Genomic DNA, 21,039 nt, shown 5'->3' with positions numbered 1-21,039 from the left:
AAGCCTTTTGATTTATGTAACGTTGCCGAGTTTAATGCTCCGGCGCTGAGAGTTTCCCCCACTCGAGTCAGCCGCTGCGTTTTCTCTCATAACATCTGCTCATCTTGCTGCTTTGTAAAGCGCGTAGTTCTCAGACGGCGTAGCAAGTGACACGTGGTTGTTTCACAGAGTCGATCCAGTCCGTCGTGTTAGTCGAGACTTACCGCTCTTTAATATATATGTGATCATGTGGACTTGTTCGATATCGTGCACACAGTTGAATTCGGGTTTGAGACAACGAAGTCCCAGTGACAATAAAGCAGATATGTGGGAGGGGGGAGGGGGATTGGAGGGTGTGACGCTTATGCTCAACAATGCAATGAGAAGTGTCATTACATCCGTTATATTTTCCGCTCACACCACAACCCTGTCGGATGCCATGGCCTCAATGCTGTTAGAAACTTTTGCTAAGGTTTTCCTCTCATGGGGCAAGAAGTACTTCAGGATTTACTTTGCAATGACTGCAACAAAATATGAAAAAAGGTATTCAAACAAATATCAAGGTGTGGCTTTTTGTCATGATTTAAATGAGACTGAACTGAAATTATGCCATTTTGTCATTGTGCTAAAATGAATATAAATATTATATATTAAAATATATTTGCTAACCTACATCCTGCTGCCTGAAGTTTTTTTTTCTTTTCCAGAGATGGCTGAGAGGCTACACAATCCGAAGATAATGTGTTGAGAAAAGAAAATTTACCATGTAAAGTTTTTTTTTAATGTTTTTAAATTGCATTTGATTTACTGATATTAATGCCTTTTCTGATAATTATCTAAATAATGGTGATGTTTTAGGGTGGACTTTGGGCCCATAGACCCCAAGATGATGACACAAAAGAACACATTTACAGCAGTACCTGGCGTTACCCTAGGCAACTTGCGCTAAATTTGCATATGCATCAGGGGGCGGGGCCAGTCTAATATGGCATGGCATTAGATGTCTATAATACAGTCTACCACTTTAATGTGGCAAATGCCGCGAGCACACGGGTTGTACCGGTGACAAAGGAGCGGCATGCCTCCAGGTGAAGGTAGATACCCCTGAAGGAGTTGGTACACCACCGGGAATCCGTACATCCCGCTTTCCACCAAGTTAAATACTAACTGGCAATTTATGGTCTCGCCGTCTTTCACGTTTTCAGTCCGACCGGAAATGACGCGTGAGGTCAAACTGGCAGGTGAAAGGTCTCACGGGACGGGACCGGATGTGACCCCCCCCCCACCCCCAAAAAAAAAATAAATAAAATAAAACAGCCAACAACAACAATGTGCAACGGAAAAGCGGCTTTTGGGCTTTATTTTATGAAGCCACGAAAAAAGAGCAAGAACTGACAGCAGCACGTGCAACAACAACAACAACAACAACACAAGTGACTTGCGCACTGTTTGCCGGTAAAGCAGCTAAGGAGAATAAGCTTGCGGCTAACAAAAAGAGCTAGCAAAGAAGAGCTCAAAGAGATTGATAATGAAGTAAGTCAAGTTTATTCACAGTAGAGATATCAATTACACAACTGTAACTCCAGGTGTTTTATATTGGGTGTAAAAACCACAGTAACCCTCAGAGACCCGCCCACATTGCCGTCTTTCAGCAGCTGTAGCCACTTAGCTTTAAAACTAGACTGAAGATACTTCTATCATTTGAAACTTGCTGGTGTCAATGAGGACCTGCTGGGAAGAGGCTAAATAACATGACCCGCAGTGCCCCCCAAAAAAGACAGCAATGTGTCTGAGTTGTGTGTTTCAGGGTTAAAGGCAAAAAAATAAATAAAAAATACAGCAAACAGAGTTGAAAAATAAATAAGTAAAATATGCATAGGAAGCAACTGTACAGTGAGATGTAGTGCTCATCAACGTATTGTTTATGGCCTGTTTATTTGGTGATCTCACGTTGTTGCTTTGTCTATAAATATTTCATATTTTGATGATCTCATCATGAAGTTATTTTGTAAATCTGGCTCCTTAGAAGAGCCGGAGTCGTGTTTGTGTTTACATCAGCTGCTTTGTGAGTAAATAAAGTAAATGATAATGATAATAATAATAATAACAATAATAATAATAGTAGTAAATGACAGTGGTTGTTGTTTTATCATCGTTGTGTCTGTGTAAATCTGGCTTTCCTATAAAGCCAGTGCCGAGTCCTCTTTTCTGGTGTGTTGCACTAAATTCTAGGCTCACATGTTTATTAAACTATGGAAGAAATAAGGTGTATAAATGCAATGAAATGATGTCACTTCAAAGAGCGTCAGTCAAACCTCAAACAATTGAAAAAGAAATGATTACAATCAAGGTGATTATGTAAGACTTGTAACGGGTCTAATCACAAACACTACTAAAATCCCGTAACAAAACAGACGTTTTCCTTTCAGGAATCATCCCGTGTGATTTCCGGTTCCTTTCGAAGGAGAAATAATCAGAGGTTTGGTGTTGTCATAATCTTTCTTCACGTGTGGACTGAAGTATGGGTACAGCTCGTCTTGGAACGAGCACTCGGTGAACGAGAAGATGTGGGACTGGGCCGCTATGTCGTAGAAGGAGACGAGGCCTTCCTCGTAGTCCACGAACACGCCGACCTTCTCGGGTTTCTCAGGCGGGAAGAGGCGACGCGGCGGCGCCGTCAGCGCCGCGAACTTGTTGCCTTCGTAATGCGCCGTCACCCAGAAACCGTTGTCCGGCTTCAGCGTGAGTTTCCCCTTGCGGTTGGCTTTGCCGCTCACCACGCCCAGATCCCAGCCGCTCTTGTTGCGCACCTCCACCTCCCAGTACGACCTCCCGGAGGTCAAGCTGTCGCGCGCCACCACGCCGCCGAACAGCTCGAACCTCCCGGGAGTGTCGTCGACTCCCTGGTCCTTCCCTCCGTCTATCACCTCCTTCCCGTCGTCAGAAAACATGAGGCGGCGGTGCGCGGTGGTCGGATCCAGCTTCACGTCCACTGTTAATTGGAGTTAATTGGATTATATAAACAGTCTTTTTTTTTTTCTTTTAAAGATCTTGTCAGGAGGAATTATAATACACATATCGCATACCTGTAAACTCTGGGACTCTCTCAAGTTCTGTGGAGTGAGGGAAGAATTTTGGATCAATTAAAATCAACATTTTGCCTTTCAGCATTTAGACTTTATTAATCCCACAGTGGAGAAATGTAGTCGTCACAGCAGCGTTTACCGTCGTTAAGTCAAGTCTTACCAATGGAGGTTAGTGTCTCCAGTTTCTGTTGAAATTTTTCCATCATTGTCGCCATGGTTGTCCTAAAAGTGCCCAAGGACAGCGAGGTGTTGAACTTGACTTCCTTGTCTGTCATTTTGTTCGGGTCTGGAGGAGTCGGGTAGCTCTGAGAAAAAGAAGAGATGATCCAGAAATGAGGCCTTTTTTTTTTGTTGTTGAAAAAAGTCATTTTATTGTTATGCAGCTCCTGGCCGTGCACACTTTCCCTTCAGCCGTCAAACATCTCGTCTCGACAGTTGTCCGTTCCCGAGACGTTCAAAGCTTCCCTCTCACCTGCAGGAACAAGATGTGATCCTCCAGCGTAGATGTATCGTCCATCTTGGAGATGTTCATCTGGAGCTCTTCGATCTCTGCTCTCAGCTCTTTGCTGAGGTCCTCCGCTTCTTTTTCCACGACCTGCCTCCTTTCTTTTATCGGCTGAAGCATTCTCGCCTCCGCTTCCATCAGGATGGTGAACATGGCGATGAACACAGCCTCGATTTTGCCCAACTCATCCTCCAGCTTGTCCTTAAAATGCACCCCCCCCCCCAAAAAAAATTTAAAAAAATCAGTGCATTCATTGTCTATTTGACATTTCCTTTTCTTTTTATTCTTTACTGTCCTGCATCTGGCACTGAGAGTTGATTTCTGAACTTGAAATCAACAATTAAATGTGATAAATCTGAAACGTTAGCTTCGTATTGAACTGCAGTGATTTGGTGCGAACGAATCTTGACTGTATTTCTGGGTCAGGTTCGGTGTTTGGCCCTCAAAGTTCCAATTCTCCTGACAGCACCACGGGTCGGACACGTCACGTGTGTGTTGCCGTTTTGTTCTTTGTCGGCGATTTGTCTGCCCAATTTTGTTGACTTCCTGATTTGATTATTTTCCCTTGATTCTGCACCTCTAGAGGTTAAACGAGGTCTAGTTTTTCTCAGTTTTGTGTGTATTCTTGTTCTTTCCTACCCACAGATAACGTTGACATATTTGGCCATGTTTTAAGTGGTAAAACATACATTTATTCTCGTATTAATTTCATAACTGTTTTACATGCAGTGTTTGTTAGTACTTGAAAGACCAGGAACTAACGACCTTGTCATAATAATAGACAAACGGGTGTTTTGTTCTGAAAGCTGACCAGATTCTCGATGCCGTGCAGGTCGATGCTACTTCTGTCAAAAAAATGATTAAACGCATATATATATATATCTATATATATATAGATATATATATATATAGATATATTTTTTTTTTTTAACTTCGACGGACCGGTCCGGTTGACTTTTCAAATCCCGGATCCGTCCTGACTTCGCGTCAGCTTACCTTGATGCTCTTGAGATCTGCGTCGATCTTATCCAGCTTTATTTTTCTCCCGTGAATTTTCTGCTGAAACTTGGCCTTGATCTTGTCAAGTTCAGCCTGTAGCAGACAAAATGCAAATTATTACGCAAAACTCTTCACATTTGCATCGTTTGTGTCAGATGACGTGACGTCAATATGAACTGCCGTCGAGAATTAAAACACGCGATGGCGTTCCACGCGTCACTCTTACCTTCTTCGTGTACCATTCGTATTCGGTGAAGACGACGTCCGCCAGACCATCCTCCATGCAGTGAACGCAGATGCAGATCTGCCGCCTCCTGTTGTACAGCTCTAAGGGGCGTCCGTGCTCCAGACAGGCCCTCGCGTCCAGATCCTCCACGGGCTCCACCAACTTGTGGCCCTTCAGCCTTTCGGCCGTGTAATGGTTCTCCAGGTGGGTCGCGCAGAACGAGTTGAGACACAAGAGGCAGGACTTCTTCGCCCGCCGCTTCGGCGGCGCGCAGACGTCGCACGCCACCTTGCCGGCGCCGCCGCCGAACTCGTCCTCGTCCTCATTCTCGTTCTCATCCTCGTTCTCGTTGTCGTTCTCGTCCTCATCCTCGTCCTCGTCCTCATCCTCGTTCTCGTTCTCATCCTCGTCCTCGTTCTCATCCTCGTCCCTCATCTTCACCCACTGAGCGATCTCTCGGAGGACGACGTTCACGTCGGGGATTTTGCTCACGTGCGTCTTGCACAGCGGGCACACGCTTTCGTTGTACCGGACGGCGCGGCGGAGACATTTGTCGCAGAAGGAGTGGCCGCAGAGCGTGGTGACGGGATACTCGAAGGCTTTCTCACAGATGGAGCAGGTCAGGTTGTCCTCCAGCGAGCGGCGCTCGGCGGTGGGTGCAGAAGTGGAGGCCATGTCTGCTCAAAGACAGCAACGGAAAGATTCACCAATTACAGATATGACAGTGAAGTGTTGGCGTGTTTTTGTTTTTGTTTGCTATTTATTCAAATGTTTGAGGAAATAAAGCGGCAGCTTGCAAATTTAAGAGAGAAGAGAAAAAGGGTGATGGAGTCAGGGAAGTCAGAATGATGACATTTTAGAAATATCTTTTTGAAGCCGAACACTACCGGTAAAAAAAAAAGAAAAAAGATATTGCCATGAAACTTCCACAGTTATTTATCAAAATTAATGTAATTATTTTTTGAATTTGCATGTCTGCATATGCAAATGAGACTTTATGTAAATAAGTGTCAATTTGCATACATTTCCACAACATAAATGTAAAACCTTGGATGGAGCCAGGTTCAAAATCCTTCTGTCATTTTGTCGACATAGATTTCTCTTTTCATCATTAAAAAAAATCAGTAAATACTGACAACAGCCCAAATATTTTATAAAAAATAAAGTTATTGTATAAATTAGGCCATTAATGATCTACGAACAAATCCCTCTGTAAAAAAATACTAACTACAATAATTTACAGGTCATACAAAACATAGTTACAGAAAAGGTCATTTAATTCCAGAAATTTAAATTCAATTTAACAGTTCTTGAGAATTTTGGATTTCAGAACTCCTTCCGAGTGAGAAACAATTCCCAATATATCATTTTAGATGCACAAATGTGCAATTAACTACAGTATAAAGTTTCTCCAGACCGTTGAATACTAGCACACGCGTCGCACCGTCGTAGCTCCGAGGTATTAGTGATCCCACACCTGCTGAGTAAATCAACCTGGTGCGTGCGTGCTAAATCACCATACCCGAAAGTTACAAAAGCGTTGAACAAACACATCACGCAAGATCCACACGGTTTAAAAAGCATCTCACACTGTGAAGTCATTTGAAAAAAAAAGGAAGGAACCATAAAGTCTTGTTGAAGAAAAGAAGCAGAGGTGAGCACCTTTTGATACGTTACCTTTCAGCTGTGGAGATGCTGCTGACTCCCAGGGCGTGGTTTCTCCTCTCTTATCTTCACAGCCACATCTTGGGCGTGTCTCATTCCTTTGGGAACTTTCCATCAGTGTTGAGTTTCGTTTCCTAAAGAATCTTTGCTCAATGCAAATGCCCATTTCCCTGCTAAACTGAAAGTAAACCCAAACTGCAAGTTTCATCATTGGTGAACGAGCCAGAGGCAGAACTCCCAACAAGCAAGTCAAAACGTGAATTTAATGATGTTTTCTTTCCTGGCAAAGGCACAATATCTTAGTTTTTCAGTCTTTGTTAATGACTAATTACTTCCCTTTATTACATCATCCATTCAGGTATAAGTTACATTCATGCAGCCAAGTTCACTTCATTTTTTTCATTTACTGGATCTTCATTCACCTTTTCTTTAAATCAGCATAAACTGCCTTTTGTTTCAGATTCATTTCGACAAAAGAAATTGAAGTAGTTACAGTTCAGCGGGGAATACTATCGAATGTGAAATTAATGGCAGACAGACTGTGAACTACAGGCTCGCATGGTTCCCAAACAAGCTTCAAGAATCTGCAGTGAACTTTGAAACGTGAAATACCAAAAATGCTTATTTAACTCTTAAAAACGGTTTACAAATGCTCACAGGAGAGCCAACTGCCAACGTAACGCTGTTAGTTTTGGCCATTATCTTCATGACGAAAAATGTGGGAGTGAAATGGTTCTTCTTATCTGTAGATGTGAATTTCTTCATCATTTTAGAGAAGAACACTGCAAAAAGAAAAAAAGGAAAAAAAATAAGCTTCATTCCAGCGCTCCTGTCGACTCATCAGTTTTTCAGTTGTTAAGACGCGTGTAGAAATCTCTGCAGAGACGAGAGAGACGAGGTCAGTGGTTGTTGTGCCGTGTTTAATGTCCCAAAAGCTCTTTTGAAAGGGACATAATGAGTTCAACGATTTGATTGGCGATCTGCCTGATATAATACCCGTAAGAAATGGATGTTGTCTTCGGCCTGCGAGAGCTGCTCCAGCTCGGCGCTTCTCCTCTGCAGCTCATCGATTTCTTCTTCCAGCTGTTCGACGAGCTCTTTACTCTGCGTCTCTTTTGGATTTTCTCCGCCGAGCTCCGCGGACAGTTTGATTTTCTCCGCTTCACTCCGTCTCTCTTGAATCTCTTGCTGGAGTTTCGTCTTTCTCCGTTTCAGGCTAACCTGTGTGGTTGAAGACATCAACGTCAGTACCGCCGAGTCGGCTCGTGACGAACTACAGACACGTTGGAAGTGACGTAAAAAGAAACCGGTGGTTAGACGGTTGTTCTCCGAGTGTTGCATGAAGGTTTCGCTCTCATTAACTTTCCACTTTTGTTTGGTTTGTTTTGCAATCGGGATCATTGTTTGATTAACGGTGGTACTTCGTATAATCAGAACATTTTTGAAACCTTCGTGTCAAGTCTGCGGTTTTAGAACCGGGCGCCGGTAAAAACAGCGGAAATAAGGAAGAACGACAGTCGCACGTACTAATCGATTTTCTTCATATCATAACGGCTATTCGAATATTTCAATATTTGAAAATCATGTCCCGTCCCTATGACAAACAAAAGTAACTTTTTGTCAAACATCATTTGCAAATAGAGACAGTTATGGACTTATCCTAAATGGCAATTTTATTTAACAACAGTTTTGTCTTTAGCTCAAGCAGAGAAGACTGCAAACTCTCTGCAGAATAAAACTTAATGTTTGTCAACACCAGCCATTATAAGATAGCGGTCATTCCAGGCTATACTTAAAATCCCTGTTTAATAACTTGAATGTGTTTGTTTTTTATTATTATTATTATTATTATTTCCTTGTGAATTCAACTGTTATTTTGAAAGTTGCGTAGTCTCACTAAAATCTTTTGTCTGTAAAAATCAGTATACCCGTTTTACAAGTGTTTACGCGACTGCATTGCGCTTTTATTATACTCCACCTTCATCTTCGCCGCCTCCCTGCTGACGGAGACCAAGTGGTGGCCCCTGTGCTCCGTCTGGGCACACATGGCGCAAATGCACGTCCGGTCACTCCTGCAGAACTTCTCCAGCCGCCTCCAGTGCAGTTTACACACCGAGCCCTCCAGGTTCTTCACCACGCTGATCAGCAGGTGGCGCCCGAGATCCTCCCTCTGGTAGTGAGTCTCCAGGTGAGCGGCGCAGTACGATGCCAGGCACGACTTGACCGCCGGGCGCTCTGCGGGGCAGAAATCGCAGGGAACCTCTCCGGCTTTTAAAGGCGCGGGCGTACTTCAGGATTTACTTTGCAATGACTGCAACAAAATATGAAATAAGGTATTCAAACAAATATCAAGGTGTGGCTTTTTGTCATGATTTAAATGAGACTGAACTGAAATTATGCCATTTGGTCATTGTGCTAAAATGAATATAAATATTATATATTAAAATATATTTGCTAACCTACATCCTGCTGCCTGAAGTTTATTTTTCTTTTCCAGAGATGGCTGAGAGGCTACACAATCCGAAGATAATGTATTGAGAAAAGAAAATTTACCATGTAAAGTTGTTTAAAAAAAAAAAAATTAAATTGCATTTGATTTACTGATATTAATGCCTTTTCTGATAATTATCTAAATAATGGTGAGGGTTTAGGGTGGACATTGGGCCCATAGGCCCCAAGATGATGACAGAAAAGAACACATTTACAGCAGTACCTGGCGTTACCCTAGGCAACTTGCGCTAAATTTGCATATGCATCAGGGGGTGGGGCCAGTCTAACGTGGCGTAGCATTAGACGTCTATAATACAGTCTACCACTTTAATGTGGCAAATGCCGCCAGCACACGGGTTGTACCGGTGGCAAAGGAGCGGCATGCCTCCAGGTGATGGTAGATACCCCTGAAGGAGTTGGTACACCACCGGGAATCCGTACATCCCGCTTTCCACCAAGTTAAATACTAACTGGCAATTTATGGTCTTGCCGTCTTTCACGTTTTCAGTCCGACCGGAAATGACGCGTGAGGTCAAACTGGCAGGTGAAAGGTCTCACGGGACGGGACCGGACGTGACCCCCCCCCCCCCCCCAAAAAAAAACAAAAAAACAGCCAACAACGACGATGTGCAACGGAAAAGCGGCTTTTGGGCTTTATTTTATGAAGCCACGAAAAAAGAGCAAGAACCGACAGCAGCACGTGCAACAACAACAACAACAACAACACAAGTGACTCGCTCACTGTTTGCCGGTCAAGCAGTTTAGGAGAATAAGCTTGCGGCTAACAGCAGCAAAGAAGAGCTCAAAGAGATTGATAATGAGGTAAGTCAAGTTTATTCACAGTAGAGATATCAATTACACAACTGTAACTCCAGGTGTTTTATATTGGGTGTAAAAACCACAGTAACCCTCAGAGACCCGCCCACATTGCCGTCTTTCAGCAGCTGTAGCCACTTAGCTTTAAAACTAGACTGAAGATACTTCTATCATTTGAAACTTGCTGGTGTCAATGAGGACCTGCTGGGAAGAGGCTAAATAACATGACCCGCAGTGCCCCCCAAAAAAGACAGCAATGTGTCTAAGGGTTAAAGGCAAAAAAATAAATAAAAAATACCACAAACACGCTCGCCACGCCCAGAATCCAGGCGCTCTTGTTGCGCACCTCCACCTCCCAGTACGACCTCCCGGAGGTCAAGCTGTCGCGCGCCACCACGCCGCCGAACAGCTCGAACCTCCCGGGAGTGTCGTCGACTCCCTGGTCCTTCCCTCCGTCTATCACCTCCTTCCCGTCGTCAGAAAACATGAGGCGGCGGTGCGCGGTGGTCGGATCCAGCTTCATGTCCACTGTTAATTGGAGTTAATTGGATTATATAAACAGTCTTTTTTTTTTTCTTTTAAAGATCTTGTCAGGAGGAATTATAATACACATATCGCATACCTGTAAACTCTGGGACTCTCTCAAGTTCTGTGGAGTGAGGGAAGAATTTTGGATCAATTAAAATCAACATTTTGCCTTTCAGCATTTAGACTTTATTAATCCCACAGTGGAGAAATGTAGTCGTCACAGCAGCGTTTACCGTCGTTAAGTCAAGTCTCTTACCAATGGAGGTTAGCGTCTCCAGTTCCTGTTGAATTTTTTCCATCATTGTTGCCATGGTTTTCCTCAGGGTGCCCAAGGACAGCGAGGTGTTGAACTTGACCTCCTTGTCCGTCATTTTGTTCGGGTCTGGAGGAGTCGGGTAGCTCTGAGAAAAAGAAGAGATGATCCAGAAATGAGGCCTTTTTTTTTTTTTTTATGATGAAGAAGTCATTTTATTGTCATGCAGCTCCTGGCCGTGCACACTTTCCCTTCAGCCGTCAAACATCTCGTCTCGACAGTTGTCCGTTCCCGAGACGTTCAAAGCTTCCCTCTCACCTGCAGGAACAAGATGTGATCCTCCAGCGCAGATGTATCGTCCATCTTGGAGATGTTCATCTGGAGCTCTTCGATCTCTGCTCTCAGCTGATTGCTGAGGTCCTCCGCTTCTTTTTCCACGACCTGCCTCCTTTCTTTTATCGGCTGAAGCATTCTCGCCTCCGCTTCCATCAGGATGGTGAACATGGCGGTGAACACAGCCTCGATATTGTCCAACTCATCCTCCAGCTTGTCCTTAAAATGCACCCCCGCCAAAAAAATAAAAAATCAGTGCATTCATTGTCTATTCGACATTTCCTTTTCTTTTTATTCTTTACTGTCCTGCATCTGGCCCTGAGAGTTGATTTCTGAACTTGAAATCAACAATTAAATGTGATAAATCTGAAACGTTAGCTTCGTATTGAACTGCAGTGATTTGGTGCGAACGAATCTTGACTGTATTTCTGGGTCAGGTTTGGTGTTTGGCCCTCAAAGTTCCAATTCTCCTGACAGCACCACGGGTCGGACACGTCACGTGTGCGTTGCCGTTTTGTTCTTTGTCGGCGATTTGTCTGCCCAATTTTGTTGACTTCCTGATTTGATTATTTTCCCTTGATTCTGCACCTCTAGAGGTTAAACGAGGTCTAGTTTTTCTCAGTTTTGTGTGTATTCTTGTTCTTACCTACCCACAGATAACGTTGACATAGTTGGCCATGTTTTAAGTGGTAAAACATACATTTATTCTCATATTAATTTCATAACTGTTTTACATGCAGTGTTTGCTAGTACTTGAAAGACCAGGAACTAACGACCTTGTCATAATAATAGACAAACGGGTGTTTTGTTCTGAAAGCTGACCAGATTCTCGATGCCGTGCAGCTCGATGCTACTTCTGTCAAAAAACCGATTAAACGCATATATATAAATATATATATATATATATATTTTTTTTATTTATTTATTTATTTTTTTAACTTCGACGGACCGGTCCGGTTGACTTTTCAAATCCCGGATCCGTCCTGACTTCGCGTCAGCTTACCTTGATGCTCTTGAGATCTGCGTCGATCTTATCCAGCTTTATTTTTCTCCCGTGAATTTTCTGCTGAAACTTGGCCTTGATCTTGTCAAGTTCAGCCTGTAGCAGACAAAATGCAAATTATTACGCAAAACTCTTCACATTTGCATAGTTTGTGTCGGATGACGTGACGTCAATATGAACTGCCGTCGAGAATTAAAACACGCGATGGCGTTCCACGCGTCACTCTTACCTTCTTCGCGTCCCATTCGCATTCAGTGGAGACGACGTCCGCCAGACCATCCTCCATGCAGTGAACGCAGATGCAGATCTGCCGCCTCCTGTTGTACAGCTCAAAGGGGCGTCCGTGCTCCAGACAGGCCCTCACGTCCAGATCCTCCACGGGCTCCACCAACTTGTGGCCCTTCAGCCTTTCGGCCGTGTAATGGTTCTCCAGGTGGGTCGCGCAGAACGAGTTGAGACACAAGAGGCAGGACTTCTTCGCCCGCCGCTTCGGCAACGCGCAGACATCGCACGCCACCTCGCCAGCGGCGCCGCCGAACTCGTCCCCGTCCTCGTTCTCGTTTTCATCCTCGTCCTCGTTCTCGCCCTCGTTCTCGTCCTCGTCCTCGTTCTCGCCCTCGTTCTCGTCCTCGTCCTCGTCCTCGTCCTCGTTCTCGTTCTCGTTCTCGTCCTCGTCCCTCGTCTTCACCCACTGAGCGAACTCTCGGAGGACGACGTTCACGTCGGGGATTTTGCTCACGTGCGTCTTGCACAGCGGGCACACGCTTTCGTTGTACCGGACGGCGCGGCGGAGACATTTGTCGCAGAAGGAGTGGCCGCAGAGCGTGGTGACGGGATACTCGAAGGCTTTCTCGCAGATGGAGCAGATCAGGTTGTCCTCCAGCGAGCGGCGCTCGGCGGTGGGTGCAGAAGTGGAGGCCATGTCTGCTCAAAGACAGCAACGGAAAGATTCACCAATTACAGATATGACAGTGAAGTGTTGGCGTGTTTTTGTTTTTGTTTGCTTTTTAGTCAAATGTTTGAGGAAATAAAGCGGCAGCTTGCAAATTTAAGAGAGAAGAGAAAAAGGGTGATGGAGTCAGGGAAGTCAGAATGATGACATTTTAGAAATATCTTTTTGAAGCCGAACACTACCGGTAAAAAAAAAAAGAAAAAAGATATCGCCATGAAACTTCCCCAGTTATTTATCAAAATTAATATAATTATTTTTTGAATTTGCATGTCTGCATATGCAAATGAGACTTTATGTAATTAAGTGTCAATTTGCATACATTTCCACAACATAAATGTAAAACCTTGGATGGAGCCAGGTTCAAAATCCTTCTATCATTTTGTCGACATAGATTTCTCTTTTCATCATTAAAAAAAAAATCAGTAAATACTGTCAACAGCCCAAATATTTTATAAAAAATAAAGTTATTGTATAAATTAGGCCATTAATGATCTACGAACAAATCCCTCTGTAAAAAAATACTAACTACAATAATTTACAGGTCATACAAAACATAGTTACAGAAAAGGTCATTTAATTCCAGAAATTTAAATTCAATTTAACAGTTCTTGAGAATTTTGGATTTCAGAACTCCTTCCGAGTGAGAAACAATTCCCAATATATCATTTTAGATGCACAAATGTGCAATTAACTACAGTATAAAGTTTCTCCAGACCGTTGAATACTAGCACACGCGTCGCACCGTCGTAGCTCCGAGGTATTAGTGATCCCACACCTGCTGAGTAAATCAACCTGGTGCGTGCGTGCTAAATCACCATACCCGAAAGTTACAAAAGCGTTGAACAAACACACCACGCAAGATCCACACGGTTTAAAAAGCATCTCACACTGTGAAGTCATTTGAAAAAAAAAGGAAGGAACCATAAAGTCACATTGAAGAAAAGAAGCAGAGGTGAACACCTTTTGATACGTTACCTTTCAGCTGTGGAGATGCTGCTGACTCCCAGGGCGTGGTTTCTCCTCTCTTATCTTCACAGCCAATTCTTGGGCATGTCTCATTACTTTGGGAACTTTCCATCAGTGTTGAGCTTCGTTTCCGAAAGAATCTTTGCTCAATGCGAATTCCATTTGGGCACACATGGCGCAAATGCACGTCCGGTCACTCCTGCAGAACTTCTCCAGCCGCCTCCAGTGCAGTTTACACACCGAGCCCTCCAGGTTCTTCACCACGCTGATCAGCAGGTGGCGCCCGAGATCCTCCCTCTGGTAGTGAGTCTCCAGGTGAGCGGCGCAGTACGATGCCAGGCACGACTTGACCGCCGGGCGCTCTGCGGGGCAGAAATCGCAGGGAACCTCTCCGGCTTTTAAAGGCGCGGGCGTACTTCAGGATTTACTTTGCAATGACTGCAACAAAATATGAAATAAGGTATTCTAACAAATATCAAGGTGTGGCTTTTTGTCATGATTTAAATGAGACTGAACTGAAATTATGCCATTTGGTCATTGTGCTAAAATGAATATAAATATTATATATTAAAATATATTTGCTAACCTACATCCTGCTGCCTGAAGTTTATTTTTCTTTTCCAGAGATGGCTGAGAGGCTACACAATCCGAAGATAATGTATTGAGAAAAGAAAATTTACCATGTAGAGTTGTTGTTTTTAAAAAAAATTAAATTGCATTTGATTTACTGATATTAATGCCTTTTCTGATAATTATCTAAATAATGGTGAGGGTTTAGGGTGGACATTGGGCCCATAGACCCCAAGATGATGACAGAAAAGAACACATTTACAGCAGTACCTGGCGTTACCCTAGGCAACTTGTGCTAAATTTGCATATGCATCAGGGGGCGTGGCCAGTCTAACGTGGCGTGGCATTAGATGTCTATAATACAGTCTACCACTTTAATGTGGCAAATGCCGCCAGCACACGGGTTGTACCGGTGACAAAGGAGCGGCATGCCTCCAGGTGAAGGTAGATACCCCTGAAGGAGTTGGTACACCACCGGGAATCCTTACATCCCGCTTTCCACCAAGTTAAATACTAACTGGCAATTTATGGTCTCGCCGTCTTTCACGTTTTCAGTCCGACCGGAAATGACGCATGAGGTCAAACTGGCAGGTGAAAGGTCTCACGGGATGGGACCGGACGTGACCCCCCCCCCAAAAAAATAAAATAAAACAGCCAACAACAACAATGTGCAACGGAAAAGCGGCTTTTGGGCTTTATTTTATGAAGCCACGAAAAAAGAGTAAGAACTGACAGCAGCACGTGCAACAACAACAACAACAACAACACAGGTAACTTGCGCACTGTTTGCCGGTAAAGCAGCTAAGGAGAATAAGCTTGCGGCTAACAGCAGCAAAGAAGAGGTCAAAGAGATTGATAATGAAGTAAGTCAAGTTTATTCACAGTAGAGATATCAATTACACAACTGTAACTCCAGGTGTTTTATATTGGGTGTAAAAACCACAGTAACCCTCAGAGACCCGCCCACATTGCCGTCTTTCAGCAGCTGTAGCCACTTAGCTTTAAAACTAGACTGAAGATACTTCTATCATTTGAAACTTGCTGGTGTCAATGAGGACCTGCTGGGAAGAGGCTAAATAACATGACCCGCAGTGCCCCACAAAAAAGACAGCAATGTGTCTGAGTTGTGTGTCTCAGGGTTAAAGGCAAAAAAATAAATAAAAAATACAGCAAACAGAGTTGAAAAATAAATAAGTAAAATATGCATAGGAAGCAACTGTACAGTGAGATGTAGTGCTCATCAACGTATTGTTTATGGCCTGTTTATTTGGTGATCTCACGTTGTTGCTTTGTCTATAAATATTTCATATTTTGATGATCTCATCATGAAGTTATTTTGTAAATCTGGCTCCTTAGAAGAGCCGGAGTCGTGTTTGTGTTTACATCAGCTGCTTTGTGAGTAAATAAAGTAAATGATAATGATAATAATAATAACAATAATAATAATAGTAGTAAATGACAGTGGTTGTTGTTTTATCATCATTGTGTCTGTGTAAATCTGGCTTTCCTATAAAGCCAGTGCCGAGTCCTCTTTTCTGGTGTGTTGCACTAAATTCTAGGCTCACATGTTTATTAAACTATGGAAGAAATAAGGTGTATAAATGCAATGAAATGATGTCACTTCAAAGAGCGTCAGTCAAACCTCAAACAATTGAAAAAGAAATGATTACAATCAAGGTGATTATGTAAGACTTGTAACGGGTCTAATCACAAACACTACTAAAATCCCGTAACAAAACAGACGTTTTCCTTTCAGGAATCATCCCGTGTGATTCCCGGTTCCTTTCGAAGGAGAAATAATCAGAGGTTTGGTGTTGTCATAATCTTTCTTCACGTGTGGACTGAAGTATGGGTACAGCTCGTCTTGGAACGAGCACTCGGTGAACGAGAAGATGTGGGACTGGGCCACTATGTCGTAGAAGGAGACGAGGCCTTCCTCGTAGTCCACGAACACGCCGACCTTCTCGGGTTTCTCTGGCGGGAAGAGGCGACGCGGCGGCGCAGTCAGGGCCGCGAACTTGTTGCCTTCGTAATGCGCCGTCACCCAGAAACCGTTGTCCGGCTTCAGCGTGAGTTTCCCCTTGCGGTTGGCTTTGCCGCTCACCACGCCCAGATTCCAGGCACTCTTGTTTCGCACCTCCACCTCCCAGTACGACCTCCCGGAGGTCAAGCTGTCGCGCGCCACCACGCCGCCGAACAGCTCAAACCTCCCGGGAGTGTCGTCAACTCCCTGGTCCTTCCCTCCGTCTATCACCTCCTTCCCGTTGTCAGAAAATATGATGCGGCGGTGCGCGGTGGTCGGATCCAGCTTCACGTCCACTGTTAATTGGAGTTAATTGGATTATATAAACAGTCTTTTTTTTTTTCTTTTAAAGATCTTGTCAGGAGGAATTATAATACACATATCGCATACCTGTAAACTCTGGGACTCTCTCAAGTTCTGTGGAGTGAGGGAAGAATTTTGGATCAATTAAAATCAACATTTTGCCTTTCAGCATTTAGACTTTATTAATCCCACAGTGGAGAAATGTAGTCGTCACAGCAGCGTTTACCGTCGTTAAGTCAAGTCTCTTACCAATGGAGGTTAGCGTCTCCAGTTTCTGTTGAAATTTTTCCATCATTGTCGCCATGGTTGTCCTAAAAGTGCCCAAAGACAGCGAGGTGTTGAACTTGACCTCCTTGTCTGTCATTTTGTTCGGGTCTGGAAGGGTCGGGTAGCTCTGAGAAAAAGAAGAGATGATCCAGAAATGAGGCCTTTTTTTTTTGTTGTTGAAAAAAGTCATTTTATTGTTATGCAGCTCCTGGCCGTGCACACTTTCCCTTCAGCCGTCAAACATCTCGTCTCGACAGTTGTCCGTTCCCGAGACGTTCAAAGCTTCCCTCTCACCCGCAGGAACAAGATGTGATCCTCCAGCGCAGATGTATCGTCCATCTTGGAGATGTTCATCTGGAGCTCTTCGATCTCTGCTCTCAGCTCGTTGCTGAGGTCCTCCGCTTCTTTTTCCACGACCTGCCTCCTTTCTTTTATCGGCTGAAGCATTCTCGCCTCCGCTTCCATCAGGATGGTGAACATGGCGATGAACACAGCCTCGATTTTGCCCAACTCATCCTCCAGCTTGTCCTTAAAATGCACCCCCCCCCCCAAAAAAAATTAAAAAAAATCAGTGCATTCATTGTCTATTTGACATTTCCTTTTCTTTTTATTCTTTACTGTCCTGCATCTGGCACTGAGAGTTGATTTCTGAACTTGAAATCAACAATTAAATGTGATAAATCTGAAACGTTAGCTTCGTATTGAACTGCAGTGATTTGGTGCGAACGAATCTTGACTGTATTTCTGGGTCAGGTTTGGTGTTTGGCCCTCAAAGTTCCAATTCTCCTGACAGCACCACGGGTCGGACACGTCACGTGTGCGTTGCCGTTTTGTTCTTTGTCAGCGATTTGTCTGCCCAATTTTGTTGACTTCCTGATTTGATTATTTTCCCTTGATTCTGCACCTCTAGAGGTTAAACGAGGTCTAGTTTTTCTCAGTTTTGTGTGTATTCTTGTTCTTACCTACCCACAGATAACGTTGACATAGTTGGCCATGTTTTAAGTGGTAAAACATACATTTATTCTCGTATTAATTTCATAACTGTTTTACATGCAGTGTTTGTTAGTACTTGAAAGACCAGGAACTAACGACCTTGTCATAATAATAGACAAACGGGTGTTTTGTTCTGAAAGCTGACCAGATTCTCGATGCCGTGCAGGTCGATGCTACTTCTGTCAAAAAAACGATTAAACGCATATATATATATATATAGATCTATCTATATATAGATATATATATATATATATATATATATATATATATATATATATATAGATAGATCTATATATATATATATATATATATATAGATAGATATATATTTTTTTTTTTAACTTCGACGGACCGGTCCGGTTGACTTTTCAAATCCCGGATCCGTCCTGACTTCGCGTCAGCTTACCTTGATGCTCTTGAGATCTGCGTCGATCTTATCCAGCTTTATTTTTCTCCCGTGAATTTTCTGCTGAAACTCGGCCTTGATCTCGTCAAGTTCAGCCTGTCGCAGACAAAATGCAAATTATTATGCAAAACTCTTCACATTTGCATCGTTTGTGTCGGATGACGTGACGTCAATATGAACTGCCGTCGAGAATTAAAACACGCGATGGCGTTCCACGCGTCACTCTTACCTTCTTCGCGGACCATTCGCATTCGGTGGAGACGACGTCCGCCAGACCATCCTCCATGCAGTGAACGCAGATGCAGATCTGCCGCCTCCTGTTGTACAGCTCAAAGGGGAGTCCGTGCTCCAGACAGGCCCTCACGTCCAGATCCTCCACGGGCTCCACCAACTTGTGGCCCTTCAGCCTTTTGGCCGTGTAATGGTTCTCCAGGTGGGTCGCGCAGAACGAGTTGAGACACAAGAGGCAGGACTTCTTCGCCCGCTGCTTCGGCGGCGCGCAGACGTCGCACGCCACCGCGACAGCACCGCCACCGAACTCGTCCTCGTCCTCATTCTCGTTCTCATCCTCGTTCTCGTTGTCGTTCTCGTCCTCATCCTCGTCCTCGTCCTCATCCTCGTTCTCGTTCTCATCCTCGTCCTCGTTCTCATCCTCGTCCCTCATCTTCACCCACTGAGCGATCTCTCGGAGGACGACGTTCACGTCGGGGATTTTGCTCACGTGCGTCTTGCACAGCGGGCACACGCTTTCGTTGTACCGGACGGCGCGGCGGAGACATTTGTCGCAGAAGGAGTGGCCGCAGAGCGTGGTGACGGGATACTCGAAGGCTTTCTCACAGATGGAGCAGGTCAGGTTGTCCTCCAGAGAGCGGCGCTCGGCGGTGGGTGCAGAAGTGGAGGCCATGTCTGCTCAAAGACAGCAACGGAAAGATTCACCAATTACAGATATGACAGTGAAGTGTTGGCGTGTTTTTGTTTTTGTTTGCTTTTTATTCAAATGTTTGAGGAAATAAAGCGGCAGCTTGCAAATTTAAGAGAGAAGAGAAAAAGGGTGATGGAGTCAGGGAAGTCAGAATGATGACATTTTAGAAATATCTTTTTGAAGCCGAACACTACCGGTAAAAAAAAAAAAAAAAGATATTGCCATGAAACTTCCACAGTTATTTATCAAAATTAATGTAATTATTTTTTTGAATTTGCATGTCTGCATATGCAAATGAGACTTTATGTAATTAAGTGTCAATTTGCATACATTTCCACAACATAAATGTAAAACCTTGGATGGAGCCAGGTTCAAAATCCTTCTGTCATTTTGTCGACATAGATTTCTCTTTTCATCATTAAAAAAAATCAGTAAATATTGACAACAGCCCAAATATTTTATAAAAAATAAAGTTATTGTATAAATTAGGTCATTAATGATCTACGAACAAATCCCTCTGTAAAAAAATACTAACTACAATAATTTACAGGTCATACAAAACATAGTTACAGAAAAGGTCATTTAATTCCAGAAATTTAAATTCAATTTAACAGTTCTTGAGAATTTTGGATTTCAGAACTCCTTCCGAGTGAGAAACAATTCCCAATATATCATTTTAGATGCACAAATGTGCAATTAACTACAGTATAAAGTTTCTCCAGACCGTTGAATACTAGCACACGCGTCGCACCGTCGTAGCTCCGAGGTATTAGTGATCCCACACCCGCTGAGTAAATCAACCTGGTGCGTGCGTGCTGAATCACCATACCCGAAAGTTACAAAAGCATTGAACAAACACACCACGCAAGATCCACACGGTTTAAAAAGCATCTCACACTGTGAAGTCATTTGAAAAAAAAAGGAAGGAACCATAAAGTCTTGTTGAAGAAAAGAAGCAGAGGTGAACACCTTTTGATACGTTACCTTTCAGCTGTGGAGATGCTGCTGACTCCCAGGGCGTGGTTTCTCCTCTCTTATCTTCACAGCCACGTCTTGGGCGTGTCTCATTCCTTTGGGAACTTTCCATCAGTGTTGAGTTTCGTTTCCTAAAGAATCGTTGCTCAATGCAAATGCCCATTTCCCTGCAAAACTGAACGTAAACCCAAACTGCAAGTTTCATCATTTGTGAACGAGCCAGAGGCAGAACTCCCAACAAGCAAGTCAAAACGTGAATTTAATGATATTTTCTTTCCTGGCAAAGGCACGATATCTTAGTTTTTCAGTCTTTGTTAATGACTAATTACTTCCCTTTATTACATCATCCATTCAGGTATAAGTTACATTCATGCAGCCAAGTTCACTTCATTTTTTTTCATTTACTGGATCTTCATTCGCTTTTTCTTTAAATCAGCATAAATTGTCTTTTGTTTCAGATTCATTTCGACAAAAGAAATTGAAGTAGTTACAGTTCAGCGGGGAATACTATCGAATGTGAAATTAAAGGCAGACAGACTGTGAACTACAGGCTCGCATGGTTCCCAAACAAGCTTCAAGAATCTGCAGTGAACTTTGAAACGTGAAATACCAAAAATGCTTATTTAACTCTTAAAAACGGTTTACAAATGCTCACAGGAGAGCCAACTGCCGACGTAACGCTGTTAGTTTTGGCCATTATCTTCATGACGAAAAATGTGGGAGTGAAATGGTTCTTCTTATTTAACTATCCACCAGAGTGTGAATATGTGATTTTCACAG

The 21,039-nt window shown here is 43.4% G+C and overlaps 4 protein-coding genes across 4 annotated transcripts; all 4 read right to left on the bottom strand.

Annotated features, from left to right (window-relative positions):
* Window positions 1-1,305: 1,305 nt before the first annotated feature.
* On the bottom strand, window positions 1,306-7,124 carry LOC138203873 (E3 ubiquitin-protein ligase TRIM39-like). Its single transcript, XM_069158877.1, has 7 exons — window positions 6,473-7,124; window positions 4,796-5,472; window positions 4,567-4,662; window positions 3,538-3,771; window positions 3,226-3,370; window positions 3,066-3,092; window positions 1,306-2,971 (listed from the first exon to the last, which is right to left on the bottom strand). The coding sequence occupies exons 1-7, from the start codon at window positions 6,669-6,671 to the stop codon at window positions 2,412-2,414; spliced, it is 1,938 nt and encodes a 645-aa protein (XP_069014978.1). The 5' UTR covers window positions 6,672-7,124; the 3' UTR covers window positions 1,306-2,411.
* Window positions 7,125-7,286: 162 nt separating this feature from the next.
* On the bottom strand, window positions 7,287-9,393 carry LOC138203798 (E3 ubiquitin-protein ligase TRIM47-like). Its single transcript, XM_069158793.1, has 4 exons — window positions 9,314-9,393; window positions 8,439-8,748; window positions 7,457-7,681; window positions 7,287-7,336 (listed from the first exon to the last, which is right to left on the bottom strand). Exons 1-4 carry the CDS (start codon window positions 9,391-9,393, stop codon window positions 7,316-7,318), a joined length of 636 nt encoding a protein of 211 aa, XP_069014894.1. The 3' UTR covers window positions 7,287-7,315.
* A 389-nt stretch (window positions 9,394-9,782) lies between these two features.
* Window positions 9,783-13,988, bottom strand: LOC138204144 (tripartite motif-containing protein 16-like). The gene is made up of 7 exons (XM_069159297.1): window positions 13,811-13,988; window positions 12,113-12,807; window positions 11,884-11,979; window positions 10,866-11,099; window positions 10,551-10,695; window positions 10,389-10,415; window positions 9,783-10,294 (listed from the first exon to the last, which is right to left on the bottom strand). Exons 1-7 carry the CDS (start codon window positions 13,911-13,913, stop codon window positions 10,029-10,031), a joined length of 1,566 nt encoding a protein of 521 aa, XP_069015398.1. The 5' UTR covers window positions 13,914-13,988; the 3' UTR covers window positions 9,783-10,028.
* Window positions 13,989-15,239: 1,251 nt separating this feature from the next.
* Window positions 15,240-20,431, bottom strand: LOC138204143 (E3 ubiquitin-protein ligase TRIM39-like). Its single transcript, XM_069159295.1, has 8 exons — window positions 20,269-20,431; window positions 19,033-19,268; window positions 18,592-18,924; window positions 18,363-18,458; window positions 17,259-17,492; window positions 16,947-17,091; window positions 16,785-16,811; window positions 15,240-16,690 (listed from the first exon to the last, which is right to left on the bottom strand). The coding sequence occupies exons 1-8, from the start codon at window positions 20,420-20,422 to the stop codon at window positions 16,131-16,133; spliced, it is 1,785 nt and encodes a 594-aa protein (XP_069015396.1). The 5' UTR covers window positions 20,423-20,431; the 3' UTR covers window positions 15,240-16,130.
* Window positions 20,432-21,039: the final 608 nt, after the last annotated feature.

This window comes from Embiotoca jacksoni, unplaced genomic scaffold, assembly GCF_022577435.1.
Source record: "Embiotoca jacksoni isolate LCO1_2020_lvr unplaced genomic scaffold, fEmbJac1.0.p SCAF_24, whole genome shotgun sequence".
NCBI classification, from domain to species: Eukaryota; Metazoa; Chordata; class Actinopteri; family Embiotocidae; genus Embiotoca; species Embiotoca jacksoni.
The sequence above is the reverse complement of the archived record's forward strand: the minus strand, read 5'-3'. Positions and strand labels throughout refer to the sequence as shown.